This window comes from Ambystoma mexicanum, chromosome 4q, assembly GCF_040938575.1.
Source record: "Ambystoma mexicanum isolate Mex_15411 chromosome 4q, UKY_AmexF1_1, whole genome shotgun sequence".
NCBI classification, from domain to species: Eukaryota; Metazoa; Chordata; class Amphibia; order Caudata; family Ambystomatidae; genus Ambystoma; species Ambystoma mexicanum.
The window spans coordinates 1,172,369,806-1,172,391,008 of record NC_090928.1 but is presented as its reverse complement, the minus strand read 5'-3'; the positions used below and the strand labels follow the sequence as shown (position 1 = coordinate 1,172,391,008).

The 21,203-nt window shown below is 43.9% G+C and overlaps 1 protein-coding gene across 1 annotated transcript in view; it reads right to left on the bottom strand.

Annotated features, from left to right (window-relative positions):
• KIF6 (kinesin family member 6) overlaps positions 1 to 21,203 on the bottom strand; it is a 2,002,255-nt gene that overhangs the window by 1,957,551 nt on the left and 23,501 nt on the right. The window contains exon 2 of the mRNA XM_069608751.1: positions 8,249 to 8,358. Within this exon, the coding sequence (XP_069464852.1) occupies positions 8,249 to 8,358 (110 nt within the window). The remainder of the gene's footprint in view (positions 1 to 8,248; positions 8,359 to 21,203) is intronic.

The window sequence follows — 21,203 nt, the reverse complement described above, 5'->3', positions numbered from 1 at the left end:
TCAGGGGGTGAGTCACTGACTTAGTCTGTTCTTAACACCTCAAATTAACAATGCATACAGAAAAAACGTCCAAAATGCATTTAGAGTAAAATAAGCATCCATTTTGCACTATGTACTTTGTTTTTCGCAAGTTGCAGTTATGGCATGTTTTTTCTGTGGTTGTCCCGGTTCAGATCCTCACAAGACATTCCATCTCGGTTTCCTCGGTCACTTGACAAAATCCTTGTGCCTAAAAGCTTGTGTACAGTGTAAAAATGCTTGACAATTGCACATAAAGTGGCCCTTGATTTCATTGTGCCACAATTAATGCTTTGTTGTAATGTGTCTATCTTTCCCATCTCCCTGGCATGCTGGTCAGGATGTTTGTTTGCATGTATCAGGTTAAGAGTGCCCAGAGTACAGAATGCTGTGCGAGTTTGCAGCATTGATATGATATGATATGGCATTTGTAACGCGCCTATACACAAGTGTTTCAAGGCGCGACGAGGCAGGGAGGGGGGAACAAGGGGAAGACAGACAACGATCCTACTAGGCCAGGTGTCATTCAGATCGCGCAAGTGCAGGGGTAGGGGAGCATTCGCTGTGCTAATCTACATTCCTTAATACAGTGTTATGAACCCTCCCAATGATATGTATTTTGTCATCCTCTGAAGCCTGAAAGGTAGATCCAACAGGCTTGATATGTGACCAACTTGCACCAGACCTGCAGATGAACTGGCCTGCTGTTAAATCTCAGTTGCCATTTTAATGGTATCCACTACAGAGTGTAATTTGCTTTCTGTCTTTGAGAACTACATGTAATTGCTAATTTTACAATAGCTGGTAAAATACCTATAGCCGGTAAGATAGCTCAGTGGGTTGGCGCTCACTGCTGCGATGTGCGTTTGATCTGCAGGCTGCAGGTTTGATTCCAGGCAAGGTCAACTCAGCATTTCGTCCTTCTGAGGTCGATAAATGAGTTCCAACACAGGTTGGGTGATATTGTATGCATATTTGTTCTATATAAAGTGCTTAAGCGTAAGTGCTATATAATAACACATTATCATTTAGCCTTGGACGTCTGCTTGCATTCACGGTAATATAGGCCTATACACACTGATATTAACGATACATAGGGTGATCCATTCTTGTATGAAATGTATATCACATTACAGTGATATCGTAACCATATTTTCGTAGTGTACTTAGGAACAATGCTATGACATGTCACTTCCTGTTTTGTCAAGGGGTGAAAGGTCGTGTTCCATGGCTTTCGGTGATGCCACTTCAGGGTATGGTCAAATGATATCACCGCCTGTGATGTCATCAGAGGTCAAGGGTCGTGTGATATCACTTCCGCTACCCATGGCATTTTGGTGAAATGACGTCCCTGACTCCTCATAATGTGCCCCCATGCATTCGCTTTTCACCTTCGCGTTTCCACTTGCCCAATTTAGTTCCATCTCCTACACGCTTCCTCCTTCTTCATTTGCCACATGTCATCCTTGCTTCTTCCGTCAGCTGCCAACCTGCCTCCCTCTCCAACTTGCCTAATGCAGTAAATGTTGGAACAGGCTTCAGCATTTTACGGTATGCTCAAACTTCCCTTTTACATTTTTTTTTTTATTTTTCGTCACTGTAATCAACATAAGTTATTGCACAACCCGTACTAGAAATGTTCGTAACATGTAAAAAACTAGACATTTTTCACCCAAAACCTCGCTCAACATTTTACTAAAATGCCAGTCAGATTTTTGTTGTCTGTAAAACTCAGACAGGCTTTGTGACACTTTCCACAGATCTGTGATACAGAGAAGAGATGGTGGGACTGTTGGGTAGGGGTTTGAGAAAGAGTGAATAAGACACAAACCGTGGACTTTAGAGGGCATACCTTTACATCTGTTTAATATTGTCTACTAACTCAAAAGAAAAAAACATTTTCAGTCACTTGAGGGCATGACTATAACGCAGTATAATGGCGGAATTGAGGTGTACATTCATACCGATATATGATATGATAGGTCATTTATAACGCGCTTAATACCCAGAGGTTTCTAAGCGCAGACCTAGGGATCGAACCTGTGTTGCTCAGTGTCATCTTGCTTCCAAGGCGAGTGCGTTGCTCCTGAGCTATCCTCCCGAGACAAAGTACCAAACAAGTAATTTATGGCATAATGCACTTGATATGTCTGGGCAGGCTACATGCCAATGTACGGACTGTCCGGGCTGACGCAAACACATGTAGCATGACAGTGATATGGGCAGAATCAGGGAGGCTGGACAGCGAGAGGTGGCACTGTGTAAGGCGGGAGGACAGTAAGGAGGGGACGCTTGACTTCCTGGCAGAGAGAAGATGGTAGAGAGCAGAATCTGCTGGCCGCAAGCAAGAGGGAGATGGTCTGGAAATAACACAAAGCAGAGACCGCAAACACACAATTTAAAGAGAGTGGTAAAGTGGCTGGATCCCAGGCCTTTCCTGCAGGTTATATAAAACCTTGAGGGACACTGTAGCCCCTATTTTACAAGAGGCATTTAATAATGTTCAACTAACAGGGAGAGGCATATTTTCTTGGTGAGACTCAAGAATGGCTTTCATATTGAAATCAGAAAAGCCAGCTACAATGTGGTAGTTGCAGCCCAATCCCTTAAACCAGGATTAAAGAATAACGATGAAAATGTTATCAAAAGGAATGGCTGCAGTAGTAGGGCTCTTGATCCACACGTATAAGGGTTATCCCCAATAGATATTTACCGGAGTTAAAACACTCTGGGGCTCATTTTGGATTGTCTCCAAAATAGCACAAATAAAACTGTATACATTTTTTCGCCTTCCCCGCATGCAGCCGCCACCGACCTATTTTGACTCGTTTTGGTGTTAGGTGTAATTCTAACACGGAAATCCAGGGTGATCCAGATTTTTGCGTCTGTTTACCGCCAATACCAATGCAAATCCATAAATACTGCTCATCATGTCCCTGTCCATGCGTCCCAAGCAGCATTTCATGGATTCTTATGGAATCCATCTGCTATCTGTGGGTGCATAAATCAGGCAGATTCCATAGGAATCCATATCATTGCCACCCAATTTAACTCTTGTTTACGCATGCTTTTTTTGCACTGTTTTACTGATCACATCGAGGAAAATTTGTCCGCCCCAAACTGAATCAACAGGCATCGCCAATATAAGCAATGTCCTCTTGCAACGCTTATGATTGCTGTAAATAAAGTCTTTGATAGGATGAACTGGCACCTTCTTTGGGATCATCTTGTAAATGCAATGGTTTGGACTAATAAGTACCATTAAGACATTGTACACTAATACCCACATAGTGGTTAATACAAATCTAACATCTGAAATATCAATTAATAGAGACCAGGCAGGGCTGCCGCTTGTCTCCCTCAAGATGTTAGCTGAAATTATTAGGAGGGCAAATGACTCATTCTCTTGTTTCAATAGATGGGGGGGGGGAGGGTCAGCACGCAATGCACATTGATGATTGAATCCTCTAAAATGTACAGTTGCTTTGTACAGAATTATTTCTGAAATGGCAAAGTTTAGGGATAGCAGGATATGGAATTTGCAATGCGACAATCTAAGAGTCAGGTAAGATTGCTTGGAGTATTGATCCCAGTTTGCACATAAGAGAAAGCAGTTGTGAATTTTAAAATGTTGAAGTCATTGCTTGACTATAATTGGTTGCAGAAATATAATAAACAGATTAGTTCTTTGTTTAAAACAATTCCTTTTTATGCAAATAAAGATATTGTTAACTCTTTACAGAGCATTATTATTGACTGTATGAGGCAATTAAAGGTGACAGGTTGGTCTGGAAGAAGATTTGCAGATCAAATAAGGAAGATGGCTGTGTGTTGCTGGATGTTGAAATCTACTTCTGGGTAATAAAACTGAAATATGCAAGATCCCGATTATCTCAGCCAGAGAACTTAGATGTCTATGGTGCCTTACTGCATGATGAGGTGGCACAGAAAAATGTTTCTCCCACATTTTACAAGAATATAAGGTACATGATCCTACATATCGGATTCAGAGTCTGGTATGGCAACAAAAATAGATTTGGCATTACTTATTTTTCATGCTACCAACATCTCTGGGACCCTCCTGGTACTCCAGAGATTTTAGGGAATTACCAATTCAAGTAGAGAGAGCCTTACATATTAATTATCCAGAGAACATTTTGGATGAGAGAGGGATTCGGTGTTGGGAGACACTGTCACCCAGACTGCACTGGCTTACATAACTTTAATTATCGCATGGCATTACTCAATTGGATATTCCACCAAGGAGTAGCATGGAACAGTCTTTGGAAAGAAAGTAATTACTGGGGCAATCAGAAGTAAAAACTCCTCTTCATATTACAAGAAACATTCAAATTTGTAAATGACCTTGAGGTGGCCCTGTTCAGTTTGAGAAAGTTTCTTGCTAGCTCTGGGGATACAAATGTCTGGTAAGTATTAACATGCTAAATGATATTATTAAGCCTGCACATTGTAAGCCTGCACATTGTTAAGCCACTCACAGATGCATCAACAAAACCGCTCCAGCATACCTATCTGAAGCAATATCAAGGACCACATCCACTCGCCCCACCAGAGCTCAGTACACCAACCAGCTACACATACCACGCATAAGGAGAGCCACAGCGGGAGGTCTAGGCTTCTCCTATATTGCACCGAAACTCTAGAAGTCACTCCCGGCCACCCTTAGAGCTGAAACTTCCATCTCTGTCTTCCGCAACAACCTCAAGGCCACTCTCCTCAACTAGCAAGTGGAGGACTGTCTCCTCCACTTCTGCCATGTATATTGTAATATAACACAAATGTGATATAACTATATTGTAGCCTGCATATAAACTACTAATGACTATGTAGCTATATTGCAACCAATATATATTGCTAATGACCATGTAACTAAGTAACTAAGCTTTGTACTGTAACAAGTGCCATGATGTCCTCGGGCTGTTGTGCGCTATATAAATACGAATAAAACAAAACAAACATTTCAAGAAGAAACTTTTCTTTACTATCTGAAAGCTGTTTTCGAATCCAGAGAAACTGAAAAAGGGGCAGAATGGGGAAAGCGGGTTGTGTGAAATGTCAAGCAACCGAGGCAGATTATTGGCATCTATTTTCCGATCTAAAGAAGAGTTCATTTTGGAATGGTGTGACTTGGTGGAATCAAAGAGAGGGGAGTCCTTTCATAATATTTTTGGGATACAGGCTGTCTATGACGGTTTACCCAGTAATAATGTTAACTTAATCTTTAAAGTAACATTGCTGCGGAGAATCCTGATTTGTAAAGAATTGATTCAACCAATAGGTCCAAATATAAAATAACGGAAACAAATGTTTTTTTGTGGCAATGAATAAATCTTGGTAACAGACCCAGCAACCATGTGTTGTGGCAGACTATCATGTTCTTTCCCTATTACCCATTACTAAATGATGCACACACTCCGGGCCTGCCAGATGTCGCTTAGCCCCAGTAACCCGACATCACCCCTTGCCATTTTCTTCTTCTACCACTATTACCTTATTTGGTATTTACTTACGGTTATGTTGTTTTCTATGCAGTATATGCAAAAGTTATGCTAGCTGATCCCAAGTTACGAAAGGGTAGAAACCACAAGGCCTAACTGCTGTTTGGAAGTCATATGTTGTAAGAAACTGTTATGCAAGCTGTCTGGTAGCGCCCCCCTAGATTTGGGCCATTGTCACATTATATTACTGATCTGCCTATATAAGCCAATGCTTCTGTGTAATCCTCAGAGATGGTCATGGCAATTCTGTGAGACGGTCACACTCTCTCCAAATCTCAGCTGTCATGTGTGTCTAATAATCCACGATTGTCACCCAGCCTCATTCAATGTGTGTCATTATTTTGCATTATTTTTCACACAAAACATTTTCCTTTACCCATGGATGAGGAGAGGAAGGAGGAAGCGATGGTTGTTGTCTGCAGGAGTTATCACAAAAGAGGGCAAGCACACCCGATCAGAACGCAATGCAATACACTCCACACTCATACAAAGTTGGAAGAGGTGACAGCAACGTCCTACTGATGTGTTTTGTCTGCAGGAGTCTTGTGGCACTAAAGGAGATGTAGAAGGATAGGGCAAAAGGGTTTACCACCAGCCAATTCAAATGTTTTTGGCAACAGAAAATAAATTTGCCAATAAAGAATGCACAGAGGGATGTGGATCGGTCAATGGTCATAAAAATGTAATGCTTAGAGAATGAAGGGGAAGCTGGCTTTTGTTTTCGGTTCCCTTTTCTCCCTTTAGACTATTCTTCTAGCAGACATCACATACTTAAATTGACATTTCTATGTGGATGACTAAATTCATGTTTTCGTTGCTGACCTTTACTCTTGAAATATGCTAAACTTTGTGTTTACGTATCTCCGGAGAGCCTGATAATTACTTGACATAACCTCTGCACAACAGGAATTTTGTTTTACTCAGCATGAGATTTCCTGCAACCTTCACAATTTAACATATTTTCACCAGTCTTATGTGTATAAATTACCACTGTTTCCCGATATTCTCATTTTAAATAAAAAGCCCTCTTTGTGGACCATACAGTCTAATGTCTAATGACGGGCATCTAGTGTTTCGATCTCCAAAAATGCAATGTTATCAATCAAAGGTGGTGAAGGAGGTCCTCCATATTCTCAACCCATCCTCTACCCTCTCATGCAATGAGTACATTTCCACCATAAATGCCCGAGGATACAAAAGTAACTGAAATCCCCACCACTGGAATCAGTCCTTGAGGTTTCCCCATCTTACAGATTGTAGGCATCATTACTAGTTTGGTGGTAAGCACAGTTGTAAATCTTCCAAATTACCACCAAACACATTTACCGTTATCGTCACTCAGTCCTGTGGGTTTACTATGACATTACAAGTGGTAGTAGGGAGTTCTGTATCCCTATTTGTAGAGTCCATACGACACCATAGAGATTTTGGCAGAATTACTGCCTGGACGGGTTTACCTCCAGCATAATGCTGGAAGAAAATGCTCCGCTTTAAGGTCAAACTTATAGCTTGGCATTGTGGTAAAAATGACCACCAAAGAAAGTGTCTGTAACGAAGTTGCCACCAGTTTTTTCCTAGGCCTGTGAACTTCTAATGAACCCCTTTTTTTCTAATCAAAATGTAAGGAATGCTATGGATGTCCACATGTGTATATTCTATAGGCAACAATAATAGTTTGCCTGGTGAAAATTCTTTTGGTTCCCTTTCAGATGATGGGTATTTATGATGGTGCTCACTTGATGATGAACTGCCGAGAATGAGGCTAATCGGTATGATCTTTCAGTATCTAGAGGTTCATTCTAACCGGCACCTAGCGGCTCCTGCCTGACCAGTGTGCACTTATCAATGCTGTATACTGAAGTAGTGAAATCAACGGACAGTTCTGGAACAAGCATGGTGACGGACAATGGTTATATCAACAACAGGATCTACACTGGTGAGGGGAGTCTAGGTGTTAAGGGCTCCAAAGATGCAGTTGTCTTTTTTAGACTTGCACATTCCATTTTGGATGGTGGAAGCAATGTTGGTCTCTTCTTAATGCCATTGATAGTTTCTCAATGGCTGTTATTTTATTAAACAACATTATTAGGAAGCCGCCATGAACTCGGACCTTAGACCTTTCTCCTGAGCAAGATGTTTCTTCTCACTGTTATTGTTTTCACCTTTTGGCATATATCGGTAAACCAACCACCCTGTCTACCTATTCCGACTGGATCTCAATGTTAGCAACAATACGAGTCACCATGCGGATGTTAGAAATAGATGCAGTTCTCACGTGTGGGGGGGCCATGATCTATGTGGTGCTTACCACATTGTGTGCTAGCCCTGAAGAAGGACCTATTGATGCTGTACAGAAGCCCCACAGCTACTAGCCTGCTGGAAACCGATGTAAACAACCAGGAAAGCAAGCCCCAGCAGAGTGTCGGCAAAGCAGCGAGCCATCAAAACTAGCCAAGAATAGTCATCAACAGGTCCCTCAAATGGTTCCTCACTTCAAAGGCAGACAAACCAAGCAAGTGAAAGTCTTACAAAAAGTCAACACCAGTTGGAAAAGGAGCTTGATTTGGGAGCCAGGAAGACGTTAAAACATACATAGTAAAAGGCAATATGTTTAAGAATCAACATAGATCATCTTGAGCCCTAGCTCCATCATCTATGCATGAAATGAATGTAGATTGTAGCAACGGAAGTCAAAATAAATATACACTCACTTAAACTTGTAACTCTCCCTTTTGTTGTTTACAAATCCATCTGCTAAATCACGTGGGACAATTATTTCCAAAGTTGAGGCTGCAGCTTCTTCTTCGTCGACCGAATAGATCTGCAAGAGAGGGGACAATGTTAAAGATTGACATAATTCCTGGTACAGAACATGGTCTTTAGGAACTAGTATGTGGACGTCACCATGATGTGTACACGTATGCTCAGAAAGGCAGCTGACTTTGCAGCTTTACAGAAGAATACTGAGTTAATACACAGACATAATATCTCTCTGGCCATAGAGCTCTCGCTCAGAAGGCGCTCAGAACAAGTGTTCCCGAACAGAGGATGATCCTTAATGGGTAGAAGGGAATCGGTCCATGGGAAAACAGGACAGTATCTAGACAATAATAGTATTATTTGGGGTATTAGCATACTTGATCGCAAACCAAATTGACCTTTTCAATTTGACCAAATTCTTTTTTTTTTTTGGGGGGGGGGGAATTTTGGTTAATTTAAATATATATGTGAGGTGGGGTAAGGGAATATGTCAAGGTGGGGGGGGGAGAGTTTAGGGGCTCTCTGCACATTTTACAAACAAAAAACAAACAAAAGGTCAAGTTTGTTCGGTTATTTGGAAGGACTAAGAGGGCAGATATGTATTTATTTAAACTTGTATACAGTGCTGGTCTAGCCTGATGACCTCTAGGCAATTTACAAAGTTCAAAGAGAGGAGCTGAAAAAGAAGTTACAATTTTTTCAGGATAGGAAGATCAGGATAAAGGATAGAAGTGGGAAGCGGTCTAGCGGGATTAGGTGGGGAGAAAAGGTCAACAAGGATATTGTGTGGAAGGCTGTTCCAGGCTGTGGGACCCCATTTGGTGAGGGCCTCTTCTGCTGTGCATGTTTGACTGCAGTGTGGCATGGGCAGGAACGTCCGGTTAGCTTATCATGGACATGTGTGGGTGATGGGCACAATGGCAGATCACTGAAAAGGGTGATGTAATGCCCAGAGCACTGGCGGATCAATTGAGTTGGTGAGTATCGACTAGTTGGCCCATGTTTATATGTAACCCTTTTCAAGGTCAATTTCATAGCAACCTCCATTCTTGAAGTACAGCCATGACGGTGAATGCTCATCAATTCGTGTTCTATGTGTTCAATGATCATGACAGAGTAGAGTAAGAGAGGGAGAGAGAGCCGGAGTGAAGGGTTCTTGAGTGTCATTGATGGGTACTGAAGAAAGGATACTACAGCAGCAGAAGCCACTTGCAGGGAAAGGGAAGGAGACATTCGAAGAACCTGGGAGTGTTAGTGGGTAGGGGTTAGGAGAAGGGGTCAGCGGGTAGATGTTAGGAAGGGGTAGACGGAGGGAGATACAGAAAGGTAGTAAAAAGTTGCACAATGCGGAGAGAAGGAGGTGTATACAAATCACTGGATGAATTCATAAGTGAAATACACTTATTTAAAGATCATTGCACATATTCCTTATCCTGACTTCAAGTCAATTCCAAGGGATCATGCACTGAATGTCTTCTGCCCTCCCACAGAGAACACACACTGGGGGCATAGCGATTGTGCGTAAAAGAACACCTACGATGCCAGTCCCCAGGGTGATTTTAAGGATGGTCGCAGTGTACTGTGGGTGTACTAGGAGAAAGAGCTGCTTGTGTTGCACTGAACAGAGTAACTTCCTGCAACATGTGTCTGTCATATGTACTATGCGGTAAACAGCTAATGCCAGTAAGTGAAAGGAAAGCATTTGCAGTTGTTTGGTTAACCTTTCCCAGCAGAGGGTCCTTTTTATCCATTGTCCACAGGGGGGTCCCTTTCAGCATTGGCCTGCGCTGCGCCCCACTCTGCAGGCTCCCCTCCCACACACAGGACACGAGGTCCTGGAGCAGGCCCTGCAGGACGAGCCCCAATACCATCAGCGCTCCTCTAATGCAAGTCTCGGGAGGTCATCCTGAAGGCAGTGATTGGCTCAGTTCCCTGGACCAGTCTATTAAAGGGAAGTCAAGAGCACTGCTAAGTGTTTCCAGTTTATTTGTACAGAATGCGTGCAGCAGGCTCCCAGGGAACAACTGTGAAGATAGTAAAGAGGGAAGCCTCAGCACCGTGTAGGCTGAAATGGATTCTCTGTCGGTACAAGCATGCATTTCTAATATTCACTCAGCAAACACAGAGATCATGTTCATTATGGATTCTTTTAAGTTTCCATGTGCGTCTACTGTTCCTTGGGGTAACCAAGGGGTCAGTGATAACCAAGTGTTCACAAAGGCCATGGTGACGACAAAAGTAAACACAAATACATTATGGTCACCCCAATATGAGTCAGCTGTTTTTTTAAAACTTATTTTTATTATTGTAGAGTTGAGGAATATGTTGCTTTCGGGAACTGTACATTTTATACGATGCATATGTGTAATGATATATGTATTTTATTTTGATGGGCGAAAGGTTGCATATTCAAGCCAATCCGCTAATATAATTAAAAAAATGAGTCACTGACATTGTAGACTGCAGTTCCAGGGTAACTCCCTGCAGGAAAGGTTTAAAGGAGGGCTCACGTGACTTGCTGTATTCCATTTAATTAACAATGTGGACAAAAATATGCTCTGCTCACCTCATTAGTTATTTGGAAAGACAGTGTTCCTCGTGAGTTACTAGTGTCGCCATTCAGAAAACTCCCCAAGTACTAGACACAGTAATTTGTATAGGTAAACGTTAGCTTGTGTTTTCACACTTCTCAACACAAAAGAAATCGTATTAGTAACACTGGTCTATGGGTAAACATTTCAAGCTGTAAGCTACTATCCAGGCATAAAAATTCATTTGCCCCCTCAATTCTCCATGTGCTTACAGATAACCATTTCTTGCGCACTAAGGTGCTCATTATCAGTTACCCGGTATCGCGCTGGTAATTCTGGTGGGATACTGGAGAACTACTGTACCGTCTCTGCCACTCGATATCCCGGTATTACCAGGATACTACAGGCGGTGGAGACGCTGGGAACGCCCCATTCCATGAGTCCGAGAGGACTCCATGGAATGGAGCCAGTGCTGGAGATTCAGGCATTTATTTGCCGGTAGGGGCCTGAACTACCAGCAGTTCATGCCTGCCGGTAGATCAGAGCTCCTACTGGCAGACTTGGAGTTGGCCGGTCCGGAAAAGTGCCGGTATACTTTTTTACTGACACTTCCAGGCCGGCCAACTCATATTGAGATTATAAAGGGGTCATTACAAGTCCACCAGTATCCCGCCAGAAATTCTGGCAGGATACCAGGGGACTACCGTACCATCTCCGCCCTCCGATATTCCGGTATTACTGGGATACTACAGGTGGCGGAGACACCAGTAAATCCCCATTCCTGATTGCGATTCCGCAATGACCAGCACTGGTAATAACAGTATCAGTTATTGCAGCAACTGTCGGTCGTAGGGACAAGAGCTACCGGTAGGTCAGGACTGCCGGTAGATCACAGCCCCTACCAGCGGACTTGTAGTGTGCCAGTCCAGAAAGGTATACATTGTTGCTGGCACCTTATTACCAGACCGGCAAACATGTAATGAGTCCCAAGAGTCAATTAATACTGGACAACAGCTAGTGTCAAACTTTGAGGCTAATGTTTTTGATTGCTCTCATCAGCTTTGTGATTTCATTGGCCAAGCAAAATACGCCCCACAAATCATGTTTCAATGGGAAACATTTCACAGAGGGTCACCGAGCAAGTAACTAAGATTGCTTAAGTTTCTCACTATGTATCTTTAATTTCTGAGTTTTCTAGGACGTCTCAACTTCATCCTGCAGCCACTTCAGAACACTCGCAGATAAACTCAAAACATTAAACTGTTTATAAAGGAGTCCACCCAGATACTAAAGAATGTCTCCAGTCCAGCATTCCCGGCTCAATCAATGAGGATACCATAAAATAATTGAAGAGTAGTTTCTGTCGGCAGTTTGAATCCAGCCGGTATTGGGGTGTGTCCCCATTGCCTAATAAGAACTAAACAGCGCACCGCAGGCATATTTGTCTCAAGTGCATTGAGCAATAAGAACCAACTGACTACCAAAGGTGAACGGGATTTTAATGACTACGACTAAACCTGGGTGGTACAGTAGTTTGGACACGTCATCGGTGTATCATCAGGCAGACTTTCACCTGACATCACGCGCATTAACGGCCCTTATCACTCCTATGGGGGCATATCAGCACAAAAGAATGCTATTTGGGTTGGCCTTCCTCATCTGTGGTGTTCCAGAGGGTGATGGAAGATTTGCTAGGAGATATAACCGGTGTCAAATGTTTCCAGGATGGAATTCTTGTGGGGGCAAAAAGCAAGGTGGAACATGAGAGTTTATGAAGTATTACGCAGATTAGAAGGTGCCAACGGTGAAGAGAGCAAAGGTTGAACAAGTGACTCATTTAGGGCCAGTGTTTACAAAGGAAGGGCTGAAAACCAACCCTGGCCTGGTAGAGGCGATACAGAAAGTAAAGTCCCCGGAGAACAAAGATGAGTTAAGGTCATTCCTGTGGTTAATCGAGTACTATGCTAAATTTGTGGAGAATTTTGCAGCCAAGTGTTCGGTTTTGCGAAAACTATTAAATGGAAAGGGAGAATTTGTGGGGGGGGGGGTTGAGGAAGAGAATGCATTCAAATATATGAAGGAGGAGGTGATGAACACACCCATATTTTACTGGCTTGATCCTGCAGCACAGATGAGTGTAACCATGGAAGCATGGATGCAAGTTTAGGAACAGTGGTAAGTGAAATTAGGGAAGGCACATAGCCTCTCAGAATCAGAGGGAAAATATGCACCTATAGAAACGGAGGCTTTGGCGTGCAATTAGGCCTCCAAATATTCCAGTACATTTGTATGGGGAGTACTGTACATTATCATAAGTGACCACAAACTATGGATCCATCTATTACTACTCCAAGCGGGTCGGGCAGGCAACTCCCAGGATCGCAAGGTGGGTGGCAGCCATGCAGAGATATCATTTTGAGGTGGGACACATTCCTGAAAAATGTAATCCTGAGCTTGGAATGGCAAGAGTAGAAGGAATGATACCTCATACCGTTTTCATAAAAGACTTAATAAGGCTTGCACAGGATGGCCACAAGGGTAAGGCTTGCACAGGATGGCCACAAGGGTAAGGCTTGCACAGGATGGCCACAAGGGAAAGAGTTAAGCCAAACATATATTGAGGGCGATCTTTTAGTGGCCAGGGGTGGACAAAATGGTGGAGGAGGAAGTGGGAGCATGCGACCCATGTAGTAAGAGTGACAAGTTGTTGAAAACACAGACTCAGGAAGCGTGTAATGTTGAAATACCCAATTGTGTCTGGGAGAAAGTGGCAATAGACTTTATGCGTCCTACAAGGATGTTGGGACAAGAGAACAGAATTGCCATTGTGTTGCTGGACTGCGCCTCCAGGTTGTTCAAGGTATATTTTGTGGAAAACATAACGACGAGTCGAGTGATAGAGTTTATGGAAGGGCAGTTTGCTAGAGAGGGATATCCCAAAGTTGTATCCGACAGCTGGTGTCACACAAAATGCAAAGTTACATGGGGAAACATGGTATTGTAAACAAAAGGATTGCACTCTGCAATCAGGCGGCAAATGGAATGGTAGAGCGTGTAAATGATATATTAAAAGAGACCGAGTACCGTTAACATAACATAACAGACCATACAATTAGCATACGCAAACAGCATGAACTGAAAGGTGAAAGTTTGCAAAATGATGGTGGCATACAGCGACACACCCCCAACCCTACATTTTGAGAAAATGAGGGGAAGAAAAACAGGAGCAAGGGTGTACCCACATTCGATGTCCGATAGCGGTGCAAGGGTGAAAGAGAGAATGGACCATGTGGGCAAGAAGACAGGTGTTTAAAAGGAGTTGGAGAGTGAAGGAAAACTGGTAAGAGTGGGGGGGATATTGTGAGAGTGAAGAAGCCTTTTGGTGTACCAGAGAGCTGCTGTTATAATGATCCCATTGGTGCGAGTGAAGTGGGGAAATGACAGAGTGTAACTAACGATCAGAGGAGATAGAGCAGAGATCATGTGGCAGTTATGAGGAATGCAGAGGCTGCCAAAGGTGCTACTGAGAGAGTGAGTGAAAGTATGGATGGGCATATAGATCATAAAAAGGTGGAGGAATGGATGAGTAACAATGAGGCAAAAAGAACAAGCATTGGAAGAGAGTGGAGGGGAGAATGGAAGGATGAATGGGCACGAGAGAGAACATATGCAGGCAGGAGAAGAACAAGGTGGAGTGGAGAGTGAAGCTATGGAACATGGTGGCATACGGTAGGGAGAAGTGAGTTCACATGCCGGGCGAGACTGGCCAAGTATGATGAAAATGTTATGATTGAGGTGGAGCTCAGCTAAACGTATATCTTATCTTTTGGATGAGTATTTTAGAACGTATTGTTGTATAAAGTCCGATTTACTGATGACCTCTTTAAGAGCGTGGGCCTCATTACAAGTCCGGCAGTAAACCGCTGGTGCTACCTGCAGGTTGCCGTCAGACTGAAACACTGTTTCCGCCGCCTGATATCCCGGTGCCACCGATACAGTACAAGTCCCGGCGGCCGGGATAGTCCCCATTCCCCTGGAGCCCAACAGGACTCCAGGGGAATGGGGACTCTGAAGCACGGCACCGTTGCTAACAGTTGCTTCAGTGACAACTCCGCTTTCCCGGGCTGTTGCGTGCAGCAGGTCAGACCTGACAGGCCCACAGGCAAACTCATAATGAGGCCCTAGGTCTTTAAATGTCGTAACGATCACTATTGAACCTAAATTGAGTGAATGAATGCATGTATAAAGGAGAAGCATATAATGTGATATCATAACTGTGCCTGTGAGGACTTTCCTTTAGAATGTCATCACGCGCTCATATAACCGGATTAATCCCATTACTTACCACAGGTTTTTTCATGATGCAATTTTTCATGGTGAAATATCAATTGGCACCTTTTCAAAAGTGACAGAAGTTTACACAATGTGTGCAAGACGACTCCCTGTCTGCCTGACAACAGGGTCGGCACCTTTCAAAGAGGGCTGTGCATACACCGCTGAAACGGCCAAACGTACTTTCAGAAACGGAATGACGGCTTTATTTTTCCAGGGTCTCGCATGTGAGAGGCTTTGGTAAGCGGTACACAATTTCTCCCAGAAAAACGCACCAACGCAAAGCTTTTTTGTATAAAACATTGTAGTGCTTCATTTATAGAGGTTATGTAATTCCGCAGCAAACTTTTTATCCAGAAAATTGCTGATATTCGGGCAACATTTCTCACTCAGGTCTAAAAACAGTTAAGTATGTGGCTGACGTCACTACTTCCGCTTCTAATTATTCCTTGGCCCGTTTTCCAACGTTCTCAGCTGCAAAAACAATGGGCGCTACTAATACAAAGAAGTCAGCCTCGCCCATTGATACCAATGCTTTGGCTATTATTTATGAAGTACAGGTGTTATACGTGTAAGCAAAAAAATGAAAGCAAGAACAAATTACAATAGAAAAATATGTGGACTAATAAAAATGAAACCTAGATTGCTATGACTCGATTCCCGAGTCAGCTGCAGCCCAATGCCTGCCTTTCTACAAGAGGTAATCCCCCTCCCCTCCTTTCCCTCCATCTCACCCTTAAATATACACGAATCTCTCTTTCATTGAACTCTAGGGTGTGACTTTCAATTAGGGGACACTGCAATGTTAGACTTATTTTGTGCAGGTTTAACAAATGTGGGAATCAGACCAAATAATCTTCAAGCATACTTAAGGGCGCTATTTTGCAACAGCCACGCCAAAGACTGGCAGCCTGTGCTGCAGAGGCAATCTTGGAATAATATGCCCAACTGGTATTTATAGAATGCTTCATGCTGGAGCCCTCCCGCCCACTAAAGCACTGGAATACCAGGGGGCGTTATTACCCAATCCTTTATGGAACTGACAAGGGTGAACGGCTGAGTCGACCCTACTGCGATTGAAATCAGTTGCCACACCCATAAAAATAGATAGCGAGGAGGGGTGTTGCTCTTTCGTAAAAATGAACCTTTTTTCTTAGCATTTTAGGTAGTACAACGAAGGAATCTAGCTTAGCGAGTTAAGAACAAGGAACTACACATCGTTTCTTTGGTATTCGTGCATCAGATGTCAGAATGCCACCTTCCTGGACGCTGTGCCAGTCACAGAGGGGCAGCGGTTAATGGGTGGCAGATACAATGCCACTTTTGAAGTGCATTCTTGGGTAAGCTTGTGCAATCATGTCTTCCATACAAGAATGCAAAAGACAGGCCTACAATAGATGGGGTCGTCACTACGGCATACATCATATATTAATGCAAGTCAGGAAAGGTGTAGTAGATAAAAGTAGTTATGCTAGATGCAACCAATCCGAACGGATCTAGGTGATTATTTCGAAAAATGTTTTGATCGAAAACATTTTCAACAAATCCTACATACCGAAAAAATATTAAAAAATGGGTATTTGCCCCCCCAAACCCTTTCTTTCCCTAAGTCTATAACACCACCCCAAACCCATCCCCACACATTTTACTCCCTTAACCCACCCCCATATATTTTTTTAAACTTCAGTGTTTTTTCGGTATTTTGGATTCGTTGAAGAAGGTTTTCGGTAACTTCAATACGAAAATATCTATGCGATTTCTTTTAGGCCTGGCATAAAACGGGAGTGGCTGGCCATGTGATCATGATCAGGGCACCACTAGTTCAGATGGTATCCAGTGATATTTTTCGAATAGAAGTTACCGAAAACCTTTTTTAACAAATCCAAAATACAAACAAAAAAAAAAAAATCACTGATTTTTTTAAAAACATGTATGGGGTGAGGGAGTAAAACAGGTGGGGAGGGGTTTGAGGTGGGGTATAGACATAGGAAAATTGGAGGCTTGGGGGGGGGGGGAGAACCCCCCATATATATCTAAAAAAAAGAAACAGTTCAATATTCATGATTCGTTAATGTTTTCGATAAAACATTTTTTTTTAAAATCACATAGATCCTAAGAAATGGCACGTGGCCAGTTTGACTTAGTTTTTAATGTCCAGCTAGCAGATGGGAATGAGGACCAACCACATGCTACGCAATGCCTAGCCTGGAGAAGGTATACAGGGAGGGGGAAAGGGGGGGGGGGCAGTCTCCTAGATACCCCATCCCATACCTAGCCTTCGCTTGAAGGACAAGCCCTACTACAATGCTTGTTTATGGGATTTATAGAGTGAAAATCTAGCTAAGAGGCATTATAATACTATAGCTAGGAAACCCATCCAGAGGGTTGTATAGGTAGTGGGGGGTGGGGGGGGGGGGAGTGGGGTAGGTGGAGAAGGGGGTGGGATCAGTAGGGTTGTATAGGTAGTGGGGGGGGTAGGGGGGAGTGGGGTAGGTGGAGAAGGGGGTGGGATCAGTAGGGTTGAGTGGAAGAATCAGCAAGATTATCTTTCAAGAGTAAAGGTCTTCCAGTTATTCTGGATTTTTTACAGGGTAAGAAGCAAGACATAACTGTTGCGCTTTCGATCCATCAGCCAATTCTCGACATGGCCATGCTATTGGCAGGAAAATCTTGTGGTGATAAAATGCGTCTAAACTGAAGAAGGAGAAGTGAGCCGTTTCTGGGTCCTCCTCCTTGGGTATCTTTGAGAAGTCCTAGAGTCTCATTGGACAGAAAAGTGACTAGTTCGCGAGTAACATGTTTGCTGGACCCTGCAAATATCAGAATAAAGCCTGAGAGTATGCCATGGAGAGATTAAGACAAGAGGGTCCAGAGCCCTCAGGTAAAATTGCCAGAATAAGAGCCACTTGCAGCCAGATACCCAGATGGCGGCAATATGATCCGGAGCCTCAGCTAGCGGAACTGCAGGGCAGTCCTCAAACCAACCCAAGTGACATGGGAAAGCATTACTTTGTGAAACCATACACAATCAATCAATGCACACACTTGCACTTCTCACACAGCTGATCCCGATCACAGTTATGGAGGCCTGGCCGGAGCCTGGCAGCACTAATTAAGCAGAGCGGTGCTGTGGGAGTTAGGGTTCAGAGTGTGAAGATCCAGGTGAAGATTAGCGCATGGTGGTGTTGTAAAGAGGAGACAAAGCAGAGTGGAGGAGAGAAGAGAGCATGGAGATGAGAGGAGGTGAAAGAACAGGAGAAGACGTTGTGAGAGATTGGGGAAGAGCAAGAGTTGGAGGAGAGAGGGGAGAGCGAGGAAGGAGAAAGGGGGAACAGAGGAGTGGGACGAATCCAGGGAATTCGTTCCCTCTCCCCAAGGTGGAGCCATCCCCTTTGGGAATAGGGAGCTGAGCATGCTATGCTTTCCACCCCATAAGTGATATGGCAAGTGGGATCCCACTTAGTGGGACTCTCCCTTAGAGGACAAGGAATCCCCAAGCAAGGTTTGTAGTCATCCCCACTCACATACAGAATCCCATTAGTTGTTTGGCCTTAAGAGCGTTGAACAGGGCAATAATGTAAAAGGACCTTTAAAAATGGCTTGTGTGGTTTCGGAGCCTTTATTGTTTGCATCCTTGCATGAAGCACAGAGCCAATTGGTTGCCCCGTCTTGTTGCAGGGAGAAACAAAGAAACCGACACAAAGGGGACACAAGAGAGGACAGAGAGCTGTAACAAGGAGGAGGGAACATCCCCATTCGAGGTGGAGCCAGTAAGCAGCACCACGCGTACAGCATAGTGAGTGGACGAATGGGGAACCTACAGAACGGTGCTCTCTCCACCAAGGCAAAGCCTAGAGCCAGAGGAGATGGGGCCTGCCAAACAGAGAAAAAAAAACGCAACAAGTCCAGAAGTAGTCCACCGGCACCTACAGAAGCAGGCGCTGAAGTCATGTTGTGTACTGTGGCGAGGAACCAACAAGCAAATTGGCTAGAAAGACTGGAGGGACACTGTAGTAGCAGCACTGCAGCAGCCAAGAAGACGGCCTCCCCTGACGAGCGTCACCACAGAGCACAAGGTGCACTGCAGGACGGAGGAGGGCAGCAAGGTCTGATAATAGTCAAGGATGGGGCAAGATACAAGATAACCCAAGAAGGAGTGAGAAATCTGATAGTCTAAGAGTGGTCAAGGTACAAGATAACCCAAAAAAGGAATGAAACCAGACAACCCAAGGAAGGGTGAGAATTCAAAGAGGCCAAGAAGGAGCAAGTCGCAAGGTATCCCAAGAAAGGGCGAAAGACAGAGCTCCAGGTAAGGTAAAGGGAGAGAGAGGAAACCCTAAGGCAGGTTAAGAAACAGGAGGCCCCACGATGGGGTGTGAAAGGTCAAACACTGAGGTGGGGTGTGAGAAGCTAGACCTCAGGAACGGTGCAGACAACAATCCTCCCAAGCAGGGCGAAGGAAGAGAAACTCCAAGACGGGGTAGGAGTAACCACCATTCTAGACTGGGTAATTACAGGTTGACTCAAAGGAACAGACCCGGGTACCCACCACAGAAAGGAAGGCTACAGAGATACTGGACAGACCCGAAGCTTGCAGCATAGGACCTTGTAGGTGGCCTGGGAGAAGGTATAGAGGCATTTGGGTTGGGGCTAGGATTAAGAATCCCAAACAAAAAAGGAAGATTAAAAAGACACTATAAGCTGAATAATCAGGCTCAAGGCCTGAGAAAAGCCAGAGAGACATTTGTGTGGAACTCAGAAACAAGACCACATTGATGAGGTGGATAGAAAATCCCTCATAGACCTTTCTGGTTGAGTTTATACTATTTTTGTGTGTTAGTGCTAGGGACAGAATTTAGGCAAGATTATGCGTTGGATGGAGGACTGGATTTTAGATGCAAGACATCCTGACGAGCACCCATTATTTTTCCTTAGATAGGGCAAATAACCACCTTAGAAGTAGGGATAGGATAGGCCTTTTATTCATTGGTCTAATATATCTCATGCTGCACAACATTACCTCTTGTCTGTCTCCTGAGTATGACTTAAAACAGGAGGCCAAGAAGAAAAGGAAAGGAAGAGGGGGGAAAAAGGGAAAAAAATAAAAAATAAAAAGGAGTAGGAAGGGAATAAGGCAAACAAGGAACATCAGAGAAAAGGAGGGGGAGGGCAACATCTAATAACAGAGGAGAAGCAGGAGATAGAAAAGGTACCATGGTGTGAAGTGAGAGGAGGATGACCTGCAACAAGACTAAGGCAAGGCCATAGACTGTTGGAAGAAGAGAGTCTTTAGTCCTTACACCAATGTGAGAGAACTTGTTTGGCCAACCCAGGAGGGGAAAGGCGACATTACCCTGTGGTCCAAACTGCAGCAACACTGCCTGATGTCTGACCCACATAGGAAAACCCAAGGGCAGTGTATGGGGTTATCTGCTAGGAGAGTCTGGGAGGACAATGTGTGAACTGGGCAACCTCAGAAGAAATCAAGGATTAAGGGACCTTTTCCCTTGAACCTTGGAGAGAAAGGAAAGGACTGGGACCACTGTTTTGGTAGCCGCAGAGGCCTAAGGGCAGCTACAATGTACTACTTGTGCTGTTCCTAACCCCACCTCTTCGGAACAGTCACATCTAATAACATCTGTGTGAATAAAATATCATTTCTGAGTGAATCCATTACTGGTCTTGAGTTGCCGGCTGGTGCCTTGGCTGTGACAGCAGATAGGTTTGGGTTATACCAAGGCGCAGCCTCATGTGAGACGGCAATTTCTAAGACAGGCGTCTCAGACCCAAAATCAGTGTATGATTCTCACTTAGATACAATAAATATCAATCAGGGAATATGCAGTGTCATGTCACCCCAGATGACGAGATCCGTCCTGTAGGCAGAACAATCTAAATCTCCGCTGGCTACTTTTCCAGGGCCTGCTCCTCTCACACCTCAGGCAACGCGTCACGCCCACAGGAAAGTTAGGACTTTAGAACGTCACCCCAGATTAAGGATTTTCTGCACCATTTACAGAAACACAGTAACACACAGGACAGA